Source organism: Myotis davidii, unplaced genomic scaffold, assembly GCF_000327345.1.
Source record: "Myotis davidii unplaced genomic scaffold, ASM32734v1 scaffold408, whole genome shotgun sequence".
NCBI classification, from domain to species: domain Eukaryota; kingdom Metazoa; phylum Chordata; class Mammalia; order Chiroptera; family Vespertilionidae; genus Myotis; species Myotis davidii.
In genome coordinates, this window is record NW_006299389.1 from 288,143 (window position 1) to 307,332 (window position 19,190).

The 19,190-nt window shown below is 40.7% G+C and overlaps 1 protein-coding gene across 1 annotated transcript in view; it reads left to right on the forward strand.

Annotated features, from left to right (window-relative positions):
- Positions 1 to 19,190, forward strand: part of UHRF2 (ubiquitin-like with PHD and ring finger domains 2, E3 ubiquitin protein ligase) — a 61,798-nt gene that overhangs the window by 28,127 nt on the left and 14,481 nt on the right. The window contains exons 6-10 of the mRNA XM_006774840.2: positions 5,462 to 5,571; positions 8,137 to 8,320; positions 11,012 to 11,135; positions 12,846 to 12,953; positions 15,993 to 16,097. Coding sequence (XP_006774903.1) covers positions 5,462 to 5,571; positions 8,137 to 8,320; positions 11,012 to 11,135; positions 12,846 to 12,953; positions 15,993 to 16,097 — 631 coding nt within the window. The remainder of the gene's footprint in view (positions 1 to 5,461; positions 5,572 to 8,136; positions 8,321 to 11,011; positions 11,136 to 12,845; positions 12,954 to 15,992; positions 16,098 to 19,190) is intronic.

Consider the following 19,190-nt stretch of genomic DNA (forward strand, 5'->3'; position numbering starts at 1 on the left):
GGGAGGGGGGTGGGGAGTGTCCCTTAGCCCCACTTGTGCCCTCTCCCAGTCTGGGACCCCTTCGGAGATAACCACCTGCTGGCTTAGGCCTGCTCCCCGGGTGGCAGATGACAGGCCCGATCCCTTGGTGCCTGCCCCGCCGCCCTGGGTCGCACGCATGGCAGGGCCGATCAGGAGGCTGGGGTGCTGCCCCGGGTCGGGTCACACACACGGACACCCACTGCCCCGGGGTCACACATACCAGGCGCAGATGGTGGCAGGGCAGGCGGGATGGCGCTGTCCCGTCCCACTGCCCCGGGTTGCAAATAGCAGGCCCAGATGGCAGTGGAGCAGGCGGGATGGCACTGTCCCGCCCTGTCTGCAGTATGCAAATTAGCTGCCATCTTTGTTGGTTAATTTGCATATCGTGCTGATTATCCAATCAGAGGCATAGCAAAGGTACGGTCAATTATGTTTGTCTATTATTAGATAGTATACTAGAAGCCTGGTGCACAAAAATTTGTGCACTCGGGCAGGGGGTCCCCTCAGCCTGGCCTGTGCCCTCTCGCAGTCTGGGATCCCTTGGGGGATGACCACCTGCTGCTCGAGGCCTGGTGCATGGGTGGGGGCCGGCTGGTTTGCCCTGAAGGGGGTCCCGGATCAGGGTAGAGGTCCCGCTGGGGTGCCTGGCCAGCCTGGGTGAGGGGCGATGGGTGTTTGCAGGCTGGTCACACCCCCTTCAGGGTCGGGATCCCCACTGGGGTGCCTGGCCAGTCTGGATGAGGGGCTGAGGGCTGTTTTCAGGCTGGCCCAGACCGCCCAGCGATGGAAGCTCCCATCCTCTCCATTTTTTCTTTTTCTTTTTTAATTCTGGGATTTATTTACCTTCTATAGTTGAAACTTTGTAGCCTTGAGAGGAGCTCAGAGCTGGCCAGGGTGGGTGCGGGGGAAGCTTGGCTTTTTCCATCATTGGGGAAACCAAGCCTCCTGCTTGCTCCAGCTCCGTGACTGCCGGCCGCCATCTTGGTCGGGTTGATTTGCATATAGTCGCTCTGATTGGCTGGTGGGCATGGCTTAAGGCGTAGCAAAGGTGCGGTCAATTTGCATGTTTGTCTTTTATTAGTGTAGATAACATATAATGGATATATCTATGATAACATTGAGGTAACAAATCTGGGATCAAGCATCTGCGTATGGTTAATAATAAAGCAGCAGTCTATAAACTACAGCCCACTGACTGCCTGTTGTTATGAAAAGTTTATTGAATCACAGCAATGCCCATTCATTTATGTATTCTCTATGGCTGTTTTTGTACTCAGCAGAATTGTTGGGTCGTTGCAATTGAGACTATCTGGCTTGTAAAACCTAAACTACTTCCTCTATTACCCTTGAAGGGAAAATGTTTGCTGACTCTTAAGATAAAGAAAAAGAATGTTGTGTGATGTGCTGAAAATAGTTTATATTTTAGAAAACAGTTGTAGAACTTTATCCAAACACAAGTGTGATTTTATTGCCAGAATTAGGATGTGACTCAATTATAGACTTCCAAGCCACTTAAAATTCTGATATGGATACAAATCATGAAGAAAAGGAGAAAGCACCTATATAAATTGGTTATATAGGAGGTCTTATAAGGTACTTGAGTGCAAGAAGTACAAAAAAGTATGTATACAAAATAGGAGAGGATAACAGTACATCACATTGAGCTAAAAAAACAAAACAAAAAAACTTCCGTAGTGATTCTGAGATACAGAATCACTTATGGTTAATAAGTGATTTGGGGGACTACAAGTAAGATTGAGTAGAAATTATAGATGGGCAGATATTAGCTCACTAGAGAGAAAAATTATGTGATAGTTATTCTAACAGTAAAAGACTCTGTCCTATAAAGCATTATGTTCTTTGTCGTTTAATTTTTTACTAGACATGTTAAGGACACAAAGCCAGAAAGGATCCAGTGTGACTTGTGGATTGGAATTTTTTTTTCATGGTTAGAAATCTTTTCCCCTCACTGGAAATAGTGGGTAAATAATTGGAGTGAATGTATTCTGCTGTTGATAGACACACAGTGCTGCCATGACATTATGTGTCCCAGTACTTACGTTGCATTAATTTTTGTAGTGCACATCTTGTGCAGAGGTAGAATTGCTGGGTTGTGAAAACTGCATCTTCAACTTTAATAGATAGAACCAAATATTTAAGTAGTTGTACTGGATTATATATACTTCCATAACAATATGGAAATTCCCTTTTTAGTTCCCTGATGACTAATGAAATTAAGAACCTTATGCTTATTGGCAATTTGGATATCTTTTGTGAAGACCCTATTCCAAACATTGGTGTTTTATTGTTAATTGGGGAGTCTGTCTTACTGAGTTCAAATTGTGGAAACTTGACCATTTCAGTTATATGTGGAGAAAATATCTTCTCCAATCCTATGGCTTATCTTTTCTCTTTAATGCTTGCATAGTGTTCTTAATTTTAAATAGTTGAGTTTATCAAACATTTTTTCTTAAGCTTATACTTTCTGTAAGAAACCTTCTTGCTTAAGAAACTTTCTAGGGTTGAGGGGTTATGGATGGGGGATGAAACGAGTGAAGATATTCAAAAGGTACAAACTCCCAGTTATAAGATGTATAAGTTCCAGGAATGTAGTGAATACCATGGTGACTATAGTTAGTATTAGTATATTGTGTATTTGAAAGTTGCTAAGATAGTAGATCTTAAAAATTCTCATCAAAAGAAAAAAAAAACCATAACTGTGAGGTCATGGATGTTAACTAAACCTTTTGTGGTAATCATTTGTCAGTGTATATATATGTTAGGTCATTATGTCATATACTTTAACTTCTACAATGCTATGTCGATTATATCTCAATAAAATATAGAAGGGGGAGGAAGAAACTTTTCCCTACCCAGAAAGCATAAAGACACTCCACTGTTACCTTTAAAAACTTGTGGTTGTGCCTTTCTCTAGGTCTTTCATTCACTTGAAGTAGGTTTTTGTGTACAGTGTGAGGGTTTAACTTACCTTGATTTTTTAAGTGTATGTGCTGCTGAAGCAAACACTAACTTACCATGATATATATGGATAATAACTTACCATTAATCAAGAAGCCCACTTTTCCTTCATTGATCTTCAGTATCTTTATATTTGATACAGCTTTCAGGTCACTATTTTGTAACATTCCCAGCCATCCCTCTTGTGCCTCCTCACTTCCTACCAGTCTCTATGTGGTCTCTATTTTCCATGCTTAGTTATCAGGGTTCTCTCCAGCTAGTCTTTAGTTGATTATTCAGGATGGTTTTTCAGTATTTTAGTTGTAATTCCACTTTGGTCCTGGGAGCATGTCAGTGTAGCTTTCACTTCCTCCGCCACCATTTTTGAATTCTCTTGAAGTTTTTCTTTATGGAATTACTAGAGGCCTGGTGCACAGAATTCATGTATGGGTGCAGTTCCTGAGAACTGCTGCGGGCTGGGGCATAGCGTGGGCCTCTGGGCTGCCCAGCGGTGCCGCATGGAAGCTGGGCAGGCAGCATGCTCTCTCCCAGCTGGCCTCGCAGACCAGCTCCTGCACGAACCCACGGGGAGCCCAGCCGGCCCTTGTGGTCCTGGTGGCTACAACCTGGCTCACTTGAAAGAGGCCACACAGGTGCGTGACAGGGTGGGTGCCCAGCACCTGAGCACGGGGGCTTCCCTGGCATCCCAGAGAGGGTAGCAGGGGGAGTGAGAGCGAGCTTGGCGGACACTCCACATTCTCACCACACCTCCATCCCCATCACCTCCACCCCAGGTAGCCAGCGAGAGGTCGCAGTGCGTTGCCGGCACCTGCCATGTTCCGCATTGCCCTCTGGTAGTCAGTGCACATCATAGCGAGTGGTCGAACTCCTGGTCGAAAGACCACTCGAAGGGACAATTTGCATATTAGGCTTTTATTATATAGGATTCCAGCAAATAAATGAACAGGGAATGATAGAACTGGAATATCACCATTTTAACCCCCAGTGAATTAATCTAGGCATTGAGCATCTGTCACTTCTGTCATAGGTAAAGACAACTAAATAATTAGATGCTTTCTGGTGGAAATAGACCTAATAAATAGTTTTATCAAAAAAAAAATGAACATGGATTTGATTAAGTATTTTGTAAAGGTCCAGATAGTAAATAGTTTAACCTTTGGTGGCCAGATGGTTTCTGTCAAAACTACTCAAATCTGCCATTGTGTCAGGAAACCAGCCATTGGGAATACCTAAATGAGTAGGTGTAACTCTGTTTCAGTAAAACTTTACTTACAAAAACAGGCAATGGACCAAGTTTTTTTTCCACTGCTCTGCATCTAACTACCAATTTACTGGAAATATAAACAACAGAAAAAAAAACTAAACTACATTGTGGGAATGCAAATATCTAAATCAAGACTGTGGGAAACTATAGGACAAATGATGGGAGTTCTTCAACAGGTTGCAAGGAAGAAAGAGATGGTGTGGGAATTTATACTCTTTAAAACTCTAGCAAAAACAATACATTTGTCTATGCAGTTTTCCTGCATTTGTTTATATTTGACATTAATAGTTTTAAAAGGGTGAAAGGATGGAAAATATCATTTAGCAAATGCTAACTACACACACACACACACACACACACACACACACACACACGTACACTTTTGGTACCAAAAGTACGAGTAGAGACACGACATTTCATAAGAAGCTTTAAGAATTCTAAATCTGTACATACCCAGTGACATAGCTTCAAAAATATAAAGCAAAACTTGACAGATTAAAAGGAGAAATATATTCAGTCATAACAGGAAACTTTGAAGAAGTATATGCAAACAGGCATAGATTGTTTCCATGAAAAATGTCTTAGTATTTGAAAGACTTTTAAAAATCTTCACCCAACATGCTTACACGATTGATTTTTAGAAGGTAAGGGAGAGAGAGAAAGAGAAACATCAGTTGGTTGCCTTCTGTATGTGTCCCTACCAAGGATCAAACCCACAACCTAGGTATGTGCCCTGACCGGGAATGAAAGCCACAACCTTTTGGTGTACAGCACGGTGTTCCAACCAATTGAGCCACACTGGCAAGGGCTGAAAGCCTTTTTAATTATGTCATATTTTTACCTAGAAACTCACTGTATTTATTGGAAATATGTTTCAATCTTTCATTTTAATTGAGAGTATCATTTATCTAGTCTTTAAATTAAATTTGTGAGATAGCTATCTTCATACCAGATAATCTAAGGGAAGTCTCTAAATTTTTTCCTAATATTACATTAAAGTTACACTTAACTTTGAATATTAACTGATTACTATTGGACTTTTTTTTCTATTGGAAACAACTCAGAGTAATTGGAATAACTATAATCCCAATTAGCAAATAGACAAAGTTCAGTGAATTTTTACACCTGACTTAATTATCATTTGCATATGAGTAGATTTTGCTGGCAGAAGTTAACCTTTCTTCCTTTTTCAAACAGGGGTTCCGAAGGAAAATTAAATGACTGCCAGATAAAATTTGTAAATGAAATCTACAAGATCGAGAAACCTGGAGCCCATCCTCTATCATTGGCAGATGGAAAGTTTTTAAGTATGAACTTTTTTCTGGGCTTAGACTACATGTATTGTACGTGATTGGCATTTTAATTGGCCAGGGAATAACTTTTAAGGAAATACAAAACTTAGTCCATACAATTTTATTTTCAGGATAGCAGTTTTAAGATCCATGGATTTCTTTCATGATAAAATTTGTTTTCAGAGAAATATTTTCTCTTCTTGGCATTTTATTGCCATTTTGTCTACTATAGGTTCTGTTCAAATAAAAATATAGGTTCTGTTCAAATAAAAATTCTATTTCAGTAATTTTATGGCCATCCAAGATTAATTTAATAATGAGACCTATTTTTATACCAGTATAGCCTAAGAATAGTAGTGCTTACTGATCCTTGAATTTCTAGGAGGTAATAAATGAGATTTATATAATCATTAAAATGTATTCCTACCTCTTCATTGTACATATTTTACTGCTTAATATCATGCATCTACTTGGTAACAGAGGTATGACTAGATTCTAGGTCTTTTCATTTATGATTCAATTGCTGTCTTTCCAAATAGATTACAGTGTCTCACACTCTCTTAATTCTGGATTTTTTTGTGGAGAGCAATCCATTGATTTTATGCCACATGTCAGTGTCTAATATATGCTGGAAAAGAACTGTTCAAGACGAAAGAGATCCTGTCTAACCTCTTCTTACCCCAATTGTGCAAGATTATAAGACAAAAACTTTAACAGATCAATAAATAGACTTTCATGTTACCTATCTAAGCCCTTCCAATTTTTTTTGTTGTTATTCCTCATCCAAGGATATTTTTCCATTGATTTTTAGAGAGAGTAGAAAGGAGGGGGAGAGAGGGAGAGAGAAATATCGATGTGAAAGAGACACATCAGTTGGTTGCCTCCTGCGTGTGGCCCGACCAGGGCCGAGGATTGAGCTTGCAACCAATGTATGTGCCCTTGACTGGAATCAAACCTGGGACCCTCCTCAGTCTGTGGGCCAGTGCTCTATCCATTGAGCAAAACTGACTAGGGCAGCCCTTCTAATGTTTTAAGGCTGCAGTGCTAATAATATGTCTAGATTTGAGTTAAGAACCTTAAAGCAGCGATTGCCAACCTTTCGGACCTCATGGACCATCAGTGGTCCACGGACCACCGGTTGGTGACTGCTGCTCCGAAGGTTTCTTAAACCAGCAGTTGCCAGCCTTTTGGACCTCGGACCACCAGTGGTCCGCAGACTACCAGTTGGCAACCGCTGCCTTAAAGCATACTCTGTATGACTATTTGTATGGTTATATCTTAAGGAAAAAGGTAACTTGATGAATAAACCTACTTAATGTGACTTAGTTTTTCTCATTAAAACACAATGGAAAACCAAGATTGTCTAGGTTTTTCTCATGTCTGTTTTCTCCCACTCAGTATGTCTGTATATATATATTTTTTGTTCTCTGTCTAATACTAATCACTTTATAGCTACAACTTTGCACTTGTGTGTAAAGAAACCATTTCAGAGCCACATCCAGACTTCCATTGATCAGATCACTCACTCCCCAACCAAAACTCTAACCATGCCTTTTAGGTTTGTTGTATTTCATTACTTATGTGTTAAGCTACCTTAGTGGAAGTGAAACAAAAGTATTTTTATTGACAAGAACAGGCAGCTGTCAGTCAAAAAGTTAGCACTAAAATCAGTAGCCTTTCCTCTTTTTTTCTTCTTCTATCCCCTTTCTAAAGTACTTTTCCCCATTTTCCTTATATTGTTAGATTAGTTGTGATACGGTAAATTTCCTTACAGATGTACATACTATATAAATTCAAGTAATATTGAACTCCCAGGAGGCAATCATGCTAACAGCGTATGTCATTTCTAGACATCTTCCTCTATATAATTTATCTTTGTATATTTAAATAATTTTGTGTTATTTAAAAATTATTTCCTTTTTGAAATGTGGCTTCCTCTGTATTAATAGTTCTTGTAAATTGACATAAAATCTATCCAACTGTTCCTCTTTTGATTGACATTTAATATTAACTTTTGGTATTATGAACATTACTGTAAGACTTTTTGGGTGTACCTATGTATATTTTAAAATTCTAAGGGAACACTTTGTCAAAAGGTGTTTGGATTTAGATAGGGAAGGGACAATAAATGGTACTTCTTAATTTGCCAGAGTTTTGAACCAATTGATAAGTTGGATAAAATCAACTGAGTTAGAAATGCCACTTATTCAACAAAGTATTGTATTTCCCTTGAAATTATAAGATATGGTGTCCTAGTGAGTTCACTGCATTGGTGCACATTTGGGAAACCATGAGTCTAGTCAATATAAATTTTTAAGACAGAAGTGCATTATCCTCATGATGGAGTCTAGTTAGATTTATTACTGACACATGCCTGGGCCCCATCCCTGAAAATTTGATTCATAAATCTAAAATGAGACTCATGCACTTATTATTAAAGTCCCATACTCTGATTAATTCTTATGGTTCCTTTCTCATCATTAAAAAAGCTGTGTGGTATTTTTATGGGTTTTTCTTTAGAAGATTCATAGATATAAAAATGATTTTAAGACTAGGCTTGCTGTATTGTGTTCTTATTAGGGAGAAATGAACCTGAATGTAACTTCTGTCGCGGAGACCCAGATAAAAACTGCCATAATTGCTCCTGTCATGAATGTGGTGAAAAACAGGACCCAAGCATGCAGCTTCTTTGTGATGAATGTAACCTGGCCTATCATATTTACTGCCTGAACCCACCTTTGGATAAGGTCCCTGAAGAGGAATGGTATGATTATCGGGGGTTTTTTTTGTTGTTACCACGTTTAAAATTGAATGTGAAATAGATATTTTAACTGCCGAACATAGATTTCCAAAGATGCATAGTGTATATTAAAGTACTTAATGTATTATGGCCTTAATACTTTTATTCAGTTATTACAACAGCTTCTGAACTGGTCTCTAGCTCCATACGTAATGCCCTCAGTCTCTGCTCCAATACAGAATCTATATTCTAAAGACACATGGCATTTCTAATCACTCTTAGCACACATACAATACTGATGTATTTCCTTTATAGCACTTAGCACTTTTCTGAAATTGATTCATTGTATGGACTAGTTTTCTTTAACTAGTATGTATAGACACTTGGATCACAAACATTGCTCTTACTCATCAAAATAGTGCCTGGCATTAGGTTCTGAACAAACCTGATGAGGAATGGATTCCAGGGGTGACTTTAGGATCATATAATTAGAAAATTGTCTTAGATTACACTATGGAATATATCCACATTGATATTGAGATCCTTTACTTCACCTGGACCTCCTTAACCTTACATCTTTTCTACTTCTCTAAATCACGTTTGGATATTTAATCTCTGAACTTATTTTCTCATCAGACAGATAATACCTGCTTTAACCATAAGATCTTTGATAAAATTATCATTATAAAGGTTAGTACAACAGGTAATATACATTCTTAACATTGATTTTTGGAAGCTTTCTTGATTTCCTAATTAGGAGGGATTTCACTTAATAGTATTTATTGCCTTATTATACATAATTTTGCCTTGAATTTGTGTCTGTATCTCACAGCCTAACTTTGCTCTGTAGATAATTATGAAATGGAAAGTATAGACAAATTTAAAATTAATGGGAGTGGCCAGACGATCTTTATTAAGACACTAACAGCCCCATACATGACATTCATGCATTGGGGCAGGGGGTCCCTCAGCCCTGCCTGGGCCCTCTCACAGTCCGGGACCCTTTGCTCCTTACTACCCACCTGCAGCACAGATGGGAGAGGCTCCTGCGGCATTCCCGTTTGAGAGCGCACTGACCTCCAGGGGGCAGCTCATGAGTTGAGTGTCTGCCCCCTGGTGGTCAGTGCGCATCATAATGACCAGTCATTCTGCCGTTTGGTCAATTTGCATATTGGCCTTTTATTATATGGGATTCCATTCCTTGGTGACACAGAATAGCCCATTTCATGCTATAGAGATACTTTGCTTTTTAGAAATGATTTAAGATGGCTTATAATGATATGTAGGCATATAGTAGGTCCTCAGGTTATGTCGGAGATCCGTTCCTATGGCATGACGTAACACGATTTTTGCCGTAAGTCGGAACCCACCTACATAGCACCTACGTCACTCACATGGAGCACGTATACAGCAGTAATGAAGTGAAACAGTGAAAAAAATTTAAAAGATAACAAATCCTGACCTTTACTTGTGGTAAATAAATAATAAAAAACATAAAGCACATATGTGCATACATCAAAAAGACGGAATTTTTTTTTATAAATAAATGGGAGATGGTGACATAACCACAAAATGACGTATGTCGAGTTCGATGTAACCTGAGGACTGCCTGTACTTTAATTTGTTGTGCTTCACAGATGTCTTTTACACATTGAAGGCAACACACTGCCAGAAAACATTATAACTTGATTTATTGCAATACTCACTTTATTGCAATGGTCTGCCTGTACAGGTTACAGCAGCGTGACCAAACTACAAATAAGCTTAAGGACAAACAAGTACAAAGAATTAAAATTGAACTAGGGCTAAGGCTAATATAAACATCCTTAAATACTTGTTGTAATAGACTATACATTTTTCACTTGAGAATTCTAATAACCAATTTAGATGTATGGGTTGCATACATAGTTCAGTGTTCAGTCTAGAATCATCTATTATGTGAATAATTTCCATTCTCAGGGTTAGTGATAAGATGATTCCATTTGAATTGGACATCTGTGTCTGGCTTTTGAATTAAATTTGAGAATTTATATTAAAATATTTTACATTCTTTAAGAGAGTGACAACTTTTTGATTTGTTGTTGTTTTGACCAGCCTAAACCATGTAAATATTTTGAAAACTTTAATACTTAAGTGCCAGCTGAAGCTCTATAGTATACACTGATTATAATATCTTAAAACTCATTCTACCCTACAAAGGCCATTATTTTGTTAATAGAGGCCTGCTGCATGGATTCGTGCATGGGTGGGGTCCCTCAGCCTGGCCTGAGCCCTCTTGCAGTCCAGGGATTGGGCCAAAACCCAGCAGTCCAACATCCTCCCGAGGGATGTAGCAGTGCCAAAGTGGCAGATGGCCGGGGATGACCCCAGCCAGGGCCAGGCGCAGCTCCACTGCCACTCATCCTAGCCCTGCTGCACCTGCTGCTGCTGCCGCCTGGTAGCACTGCCACGGAGATGGGAGAGGCTCCCACTGCCACAGCTGCGCTCACCAGCCATGAGCCCAACTTCTGGCTGAGCAGTGCACCCACTGTGGGAGCACACTGACCACCAGGGGGCAGCTCCTGCATTGAGCATCTGCCCCCTGGTGGTCAGTGTGCGTTATAGTGACCAGTCATTTGGTCATAATGGCCACTTAGGCTTTTATATATATATATATAGATTGGCTTTAATATGGTATTTACCAGAATTCTCTCTTTTTTTTTTTTTTTTTTTAAGGTATTGTCCTTCCTGTAAAACTGATTCCAGTGAAGTTGTAAAGGCTGGTGAAAAACTTAAGATGAGTAAAAAGAAAGCAAAGATGCCATCAGCTAGTACCGGAAGCCGGAGAGACTGGGGCAGGGTAAAGACAAAAGTCTCCCTTTTTTTTCCTAGTTATAATATTTATAATAACTATAATGCAAGTTATAATAACAGTAGTAGTAATGGTATAAGTGGTACTCTATCAGAGATATTAATAAATACGTTGTTTAATGATATTAATTGTTAATTTATAAATTATTACTAGGGGCCCCATGCACAGTCGGGGCCGGGAGGGACTGCGGGAGGGCTCTGGGGTGTGTCTGGCCCATCTCGCCCAGTCCCCAGCAGCAAGCTGTACCCCAGCAGCAAGCTAACCTACCAGTTGGAGTATCTGCCCCCTGGTGGTCAGTGCGTGTCATAGCGACTGGTTGAACGAACAGTCGGACACTTAGCATATTAGGCTTTTATTATATAGGACTAGAGGCCCAGTACACAAAAATTTGTGCACTCGGGGGGCAGATGTCCCTCAGCCTGGCCTGTGCCCTCTCGCAGTTTGGGACCCCTCGGGGGATGACCACCTGCTGGCTTAGGCCTCTCCCCGGGGGTGGGGGGATTGGGCCTAAGCTGGCAATCAGACATCCCTCTGGCAGCCCTCAGGGGATGTCCACTTGCCAGCGGGGAACAGACCTAAGCTGCAGTCAGACATCCTTAGTGCTGCTGAGGAGGCAGGAGAGGCTCCCACCACCACTCTACTGGCAGCCATCAGCCTGGCTTGTGGCTGAGCAGAGCTCCCTCCTGTGAGAGCACACTGACCACCTGAGGGCAGCTCCTGCATTGAGCGTCTGCCCCCTGGTGGTCAGTGTGTGTCATAGTGACCAGTCATTCCCCGTCTTTCTGCTGTTAGGGTCAGTTTGCATATTACTCTTTTATTATATAGGATAGAGGCCTGGTGCACGGGTTGGGGCCGGCTGGTTTGCCCTGAAGGGTGTCCCAGATCAGGGTGGGGGTCCCGCTGGAGTGCCTGGCCAGCCTGGGTGAGGGGCTGATGGGTGTTTGCAGCTGGTCACAGCCACTTTATGGTGGGGGTCCCCACTGGAGTGCCTGGCCAGCCTTGATGAGGGGCTGATGGCTGTTTTCAGGCTGCCTGCACCCCCTTTAGGGTGGGGGTGCCTTGCCAGCCTGGATGAGGGACTGATGGCTGTTTTCAGGCTGCCCATACCCGCTTCAAGGTGGGGGTCCCCACTGGGATGCCTGGTCAGTCTGGATGAGGGGCTGAGGGTTTTCAGGCTGGCCAAGCCCGCTGGCGACTGCAGCTCCCAGCCTCTCCTTTTATTCTTTTTTTATTATTATTATGGGATTTATTTACCTTCTATAATGGAAACTTTGTTGCCGCTCCAGCTCCAAGGCCATGGCCTGCTGAAAGCAGGTATCTGGGGTTTGTTTAGCTTCTATAATTGCAACTTTGTAGCTTAGAGTGGAGCTCAGAGCCAGGCTGCAGTAGGGAGGAAGCTTGGCTTCCTCCATCACTGGAGCAAGCAAGCCTCCTGCTCGCTTCAGCTGCATGGCTGCCGGCCACCATCTTTGTTGGGGGTTAATTTGCATATCTCGCTGATTAGCCAATGGGAAGCTTAGCGGAGGTACAGTTAATTTTAATCTTTGTCTATTTTTAGATAGTATAATTGTCCATTGAACTTAATATGAATTGTTTTATATTAATCATATAGTTGGGTTTATATTCACAGGTATGGGATTTAAGGGCTTTAAGGTTTAACATAACTGATTTCTCAAATGGCTGTTCTGTGACTTGTAGGGAATGGCCTGTGTTGGTCGCACTAAAGAATGTACCATTGTTCCTTCTAATCATTATGGACCTATTCCTGGGATTCCAGTTGGATCGACTTGGAGATTTAGAGTTCAGGTATTTTTAAAATTGGCTTAGTGGAAAGGGTAAAATTGGATATAGTTCAAATTGTGAAAACTATCATTGCCTGTTGATTATAAATAGACTAACCTATGTAGTAACACATGGTATTCAGTTGTTAGAATGCAAGATTTTCTGTTATAATGGGTAGGCTCTTCCCCATAGATTAACAGAAAGAGAAACATGCATCATGAAATTAGCCTAATTTTATCATTTCAGCCTAATTTCAGCCTTTTCATCATTTAATTTTACTCTTCTGTTATGTGATGTTAGTTAGCATTATTGGTAAGCTTTCTAAAGAAATTTTCTTGCCAAGAGTTTAATATTTGAAATGTTAACTTTTTTTCTTTAAGTCATGTATGTGGTAAGTTCTCATCTAATGTCATTGAACTTCAAAAAGGCTCACTTCAGGTGTTTTCTTTGAGACTTATCCTCTTGAATGATTGTTAAGGTATTGGTCAGAGGAACTGCCATTAATTCAGGATAAAATTACTTACCTTTTCCCCTTGAAGAAGGCTTTGTTGTATTTATTACTGATTTATTGTTTAGAAATTTAATTTTATCATTACAGAAAATTTAAGTTTCCAATTAGAGGATATTAAACTTTAAATAAGAGTAGAGTGGTTTTCTGTGTGTGTGTATTGATCTGAGAGAGAGATTTGAGATTTGTTGTTATACATTCATTGGTTGAATTTTGTTTGTACCCTGACTGGGGGTTGAACCCACAACTTTGGTGTATTGAGAAGATGCTCTAGCCAACTGAGGGTCCCGGCCGGGATCTACAGTGGTAACATTTTAAAATTAAAATAGTGTGATACATATACATAGCTTGAAAAGTTACATACTAGTACATGGCATATTTTAAAAACCCACCCTTTGTTTGTTTCCATTTCCTATTTGTCAGAGGCAACCACTTTAACATTTTAGTTGTTTTCTTCTGGATTTACCACCTTATTTCTAAATAATGTGTTTAAACAGCTTTTGTCTTCATATATTATTAGTTTTATTAACTTCTATAGAAAATGAATAGTTAAACACACTTTATCTTCCCATCCTTGCAGTGGTTTAAATAATTTTGGTTAGATCAGTATTCAAGGTTTATATTATTATGACTTTAAAGGGGTATGTAAATACAGTAAAAATATTATAAATAAATACAGTATCATAAAATATAAATACAATGAAAACACTGTATTTTTTTTTTTTTTTTTTTTTTTACAGAGAGCAGAGAGGAAGGGAGAGAGATAGAGAGTTAGAAACATCAATGAGAGAGAGACATCGATCAGCTGCCTCCTACACATCCCCCACTGGGGATGTGCCCGCAACCAAGGTACATGCCCTTCACCGGAATCGAACCAATTTTTTTTTAAGTATATTTCATTGATTTCAGAGAGGAAGAGAGAGATAGAAACATCAATGATGAGAGAGAATCATTGATTGGCTGCCTCCTGCACACTCTCTACTGGGGATCGAGCCCCAACCTGGGCATGTGCCCTTGACCGGAATGGAATCCAGAACCCTTGAGTACACAGGCCAATGCTCTATCCACTGAGCCAAACTGGCCAGGGCTGTATTTTTAATTGTCTTTTATTTTGCTTTGATTTTGTGTGTGTGTGTGTGTGTATCTGTCACTAATTCATTTCCTAATTCTAAAAGCCCCATTAATAAAGTCCAAGACGGGTGGGCACACTTTTTGACTCGAGGGCCACAATGGGTTCTTAAACTGGACCGGAGGGCCGGAACAAAAGCATGTATGGAGTGTTTGTGTGAACTAATATAAATTCAAAGTAAAGATCATTACATAAAAGGATACGGTCTTTTTTTTTTTAGTTTTATTCATTTCAAACGAGCCGGATCCGGCCCGCGGGCCATAGTTTGCCCACGGCTGGTCTAAGATGATTTTGAGGTTGTTGGTCTGAGCAACTAAAAGGATGAATTTGCCATTTAGGAAATTGGGGAAGATTCAGAATAGATGTATTTTCTTCAGGGTTGGTGAGGTTGAGAATCAGGTGGTCCTATCTTCTGAACTACCTGGTATTTCCAAAGACTAAATCCAAGTTCTGTTGCCCATACCAGCTTCTCATGGCTGATATGTGCCTCTTTACCTTGCCCACTATTCAGGCATGGATTTTAGCTCCTTTTCCTCTGCTAAGAACAATTGTATGTTAAGCAGATGAATTATAGTGCTTCTCTGAGGGAGTTTGAAATACACAAAGATGTGACTCAGTTTAGTGAGACAGATGTGAATGTAAATGGAAAAAATAGTAGGCTTTTGAAGAAGTAGAATAGCATGAGTAAACTAAGAAAATGGGTAGCATGTTTGAATAACATTGAGTAGTTTTGGTTCAAACACAGAGGCTCCATGAAGGAGAAGCTGGAGATAAGGAGATAGGAGTCAGATTGAGAGAGGACAATGTGTAATGCTTAACTTGGGCTCTCTAGACTATCAGACCATTTAATGTATTTTAAGCAGCTGAAAATTAAAAGCAGGTTTCTTCTTAAAAGGATCATTCTGTTTGTGGTGGGTAGACTGGGTTTGAAGGAACAAAACTGGAGGCCATGAAACAGGGTCTAGTTTAAGCATTAACGACTCAAACTAATATAACCATGAAAGGAGAAAAAGATTTGGGAGATCAAATAAGCAGTATTTGTGACCAAATAAATGGGTTTGAACAATAATGGTGAAGATTGAGGCTAAAATGATCTCTGCCTTTCTGACAGGGCTAGGGAACAGTGGCATAATCAAAAATGAAAAATAAGGGAAGAGATCTGTAGCACTGATAGAAAGTTCTTGTTTACCCAAGTTGAGCTGTTATTAGCAATAGACAAAAAAAGATCACTTAATGATTATTTTGAAACTCAGAATTCTAAGCTTGAGCACTTTTAGGAATCATTGAGCAAAAAGTAGAATGCTGGGTGACAATGCAGCACTTAATTGGAGGCTTTTTGGATCAAAAGGTATATGTGAAAGCATTTTGTAAATGTAACAGTTAATTAACTGTTCAAAGGTATTTTGAGACTCTGTTTATTTTATAGGTGAGTGAAGCAGGTGTACATAGGCCCCATGTTGGTGGAATTCATGGTCGAAGTAATGATGGAGCTTATTCTCTTGTCCTGGCTGGTGGATTTGCAGATGAAGTAGTAAGTCATGATACAACCTTGTACTTTATTTAGGATCTGTTTTGATCATTCAGTAAAATACAGAAGTTATGTGTAGAGTATATCAAATCCTACCTCTTTTTAATGTAATATTTATGTTGAATAGGTAAATCAATTTACACTATTTAATCTTTGTATTGTTTTGATATATAATCAGTTACCATATATAGTTAACTGGTTATTGCAGTGAAAATACATTTCCTGTAGTTCTCATTTTTTAAATTAAACTTGTAATTTTGGGATAACTGTAGATTGACATGTAGCATTAGAAATAGTATAAATATCTTTGTGCTCTTTACCCATTTTCCCTCAATGGCACATTTTACAAAATTATAAAACAATGTCACAGCCAGGATATTGGCATGATACATTCAGAATACAACATTATTTTCCTTACCACAAGTATCACTCTTGTTGCCCTTTTATAGACACACATACTAGATCTGTTCCCCCAAACCCTGATATCCACTAATCTGTTCTTCATTTCTAAAATTTTTTCACTTCAAAAATCTTTATAAGTGGAATCATGTAGTGGCTTTTTTTGCTCAGCATAATCCTCAAACTATAGAATGTATCAATAGTTCATTCTTTTTATTACTGAGTAGTAGTCCATGATACAGGTGTACCACAGTTTGTTTAACCATTCACCTCTAGAAGAACATCTGGGTTATTTATTATGAATAAAACTCTAACATTTGTGTACGGTTTTTGTTGTTGTTTTGCTGATTAAGTCTCCAGTTCTCTGGGATAAATGCTCAGAAGTACAGTTGCTGGGTTGTATGGTAGTTGACATGCATATTTTGAAGTTATATCTTTAAGTATTTTTTAGAAATATAAAGAACGTTATATAGCTTATTAAAATCAGCACTTAGTTTTTTGTGTGTTTTTTTAAGACTGTAAGAAAAACCAACTAAAGTGGAATCTCTTCAACATATGTTTTTAGCAATTAGTAAGTTTTTTTGATCTGGGCTCTGACCTTTGTGTGTGAGACCTTGGCCAAATTATTTAACTCCACTAAACTTCAGTTTCCCCAGGTGTAAAATAGAAAAAATAATAGCATAATTTTATGTCAGAAAGTATTGATTTTTGAATGAAGTAATTTATGTAGTCCTGGGCATATAATAAGGATGCAGACAGTTCGGTGATTTGGATCAGAGCTTATCTTAAATATATGAAACATATAAACCTGTAATTGTAAAACTAAAAATGAGTACCCAGTTAAAGTTAGATGGGTGTTATCACTTCCTGTTTTCCCATCTTTTGAGTATATTTACTAGTTAAACATTAAACATTTGTGGAGAAAAGGTGCTAAAGAGGTGTCTTATGCCATTGATTCTAAGTTTATTAAATAATGCAAAGAATAATTTATTTAGGCTTAGAGATTGCCAACTAAGATGTCTCTGGAGATGTTATATTTTGTAAGCATTTCCAATCTTTTGATCTTTTATTGTAGGCAAATCACATCTACAGAAGTAATAAATACATAAATATCCTCCTCCTATATAATAAAAGGCTAATATGCAAATCAACTGACCAGCAGAACAGCCAGTCTCAATGACATGCACTGATCACCAGGGTGCAGATGCTCAATGCAGGAGCTGCCCCCTGGTGGTCAGTGTGCTCCCACAGGGGGAGCACCGCTCACGATTGGTGAGCACAGTGGCAGTGGCGGGAGCCTCTCCCACCTCTGCGGCAGCACTAAGGATGTCTGACTGACGGCTTAGGCCTGTGGGGAGTAGGCCTAAGCCAGCAGTCGGACATCCTCCAAGGGCTCCTGGACTGTGAGGGGACGCAGACCAGACTGAGGGACACACACAGACACACACACACACACTCTGCACAAATTGCATGCACTGGGCCTCTAGTATAATAAATAATAAATACATAATAAATGTGTTGTGGAGAATTTTTAAAATGGTATTCCAAGCTAATATTAATAAGTTTATTTTAACAACACTAAGTTAAATGAAATAATATTCCCAACCAATAAGAGCTAATTTTGTAACATTCTATAGATTATTTGATTTTATATATATACTAGGGGCCCGGTGCACGAAATTCATGCACTGGGTGTGTGTGTGGGAGGGGGGGTCCCTCAGCCCAGCCTGCCCCCTCTCACATACTGGGAGCCCTCAGGCGTTGACCCCCATCACCCTCCAGTCGCAGGATCGGCCCCTTGCCCAGGCCTGACGCCTCCGCCAGAGGTGTCAGGCTTGGACAGGGGACCCCCATCTCCCCCCGATCATTGGCTCTGGCCCCCGCCCAGGCCTGAGGCCTCTGGCCCAGGAATCATGCCTGGGCAGGGGACCCCCATCTTCCTCTGATCGCTTGCTCCACCCTCCGCCCAAGCCTGACGCCTCTGACCCAGGCTTCAGGCCTGGGCAAGGGGACCATCATATCTCCCCAATCCCTGGCTCTGCCCCCCACCCAGGCCTGATGCCTCGGACAGAGGAGTTGACCCTCATCACCCTCCCATCACCAATCACCGGATCGGCCCCTTGACCAGGCCTGAGGCCTCCAGTAGAGGTGTCAGGACTGGGCAGGGGACCCCCAGCTCCCCGCGGTTGCAGGCTCCGCCCCTGCCCAGGCCTAACGCCTCTGGCCTAGGCGTCTGGTCCAGGCAGCGGGGACCTTCAGTGGCAGCGGGGGTGCCGCGATTGTGCAGGCTCCGCCCCTGCCCCTGAAGGACGCCTCTGGCTGAGGTGTCCGGCCCGGGCAGCGGGGAACCGCAGCTTCGCTGGCTCCACCCCTACTTCCTGCTATCACTGGCCAGGGTGACAAAGGCGCCTGATTCTCCTATCATGGCTGGGGTGCAGAGCAAAGGCGGCCCTGGGGGCTCTTAGCTCCCCGCTGGGTTTCCGATCACTGTCAGTGGCAGGGGGCTTCTTCCCGCTTTCCCTTTCGCCTCCCTGCATTGTGCCTACATATGCAAATTAACCTCCATCTTAGTTGGCAGTTAATTTGCATATAGCCCTGATTAGCCAATGAAAAGGGTATCGTCGTACGCCAATTACCATTTTTCTCTTTTATTAGTGTAGCTATTATGAGAATCGCCCTGTTTGGAGGTATGTAACT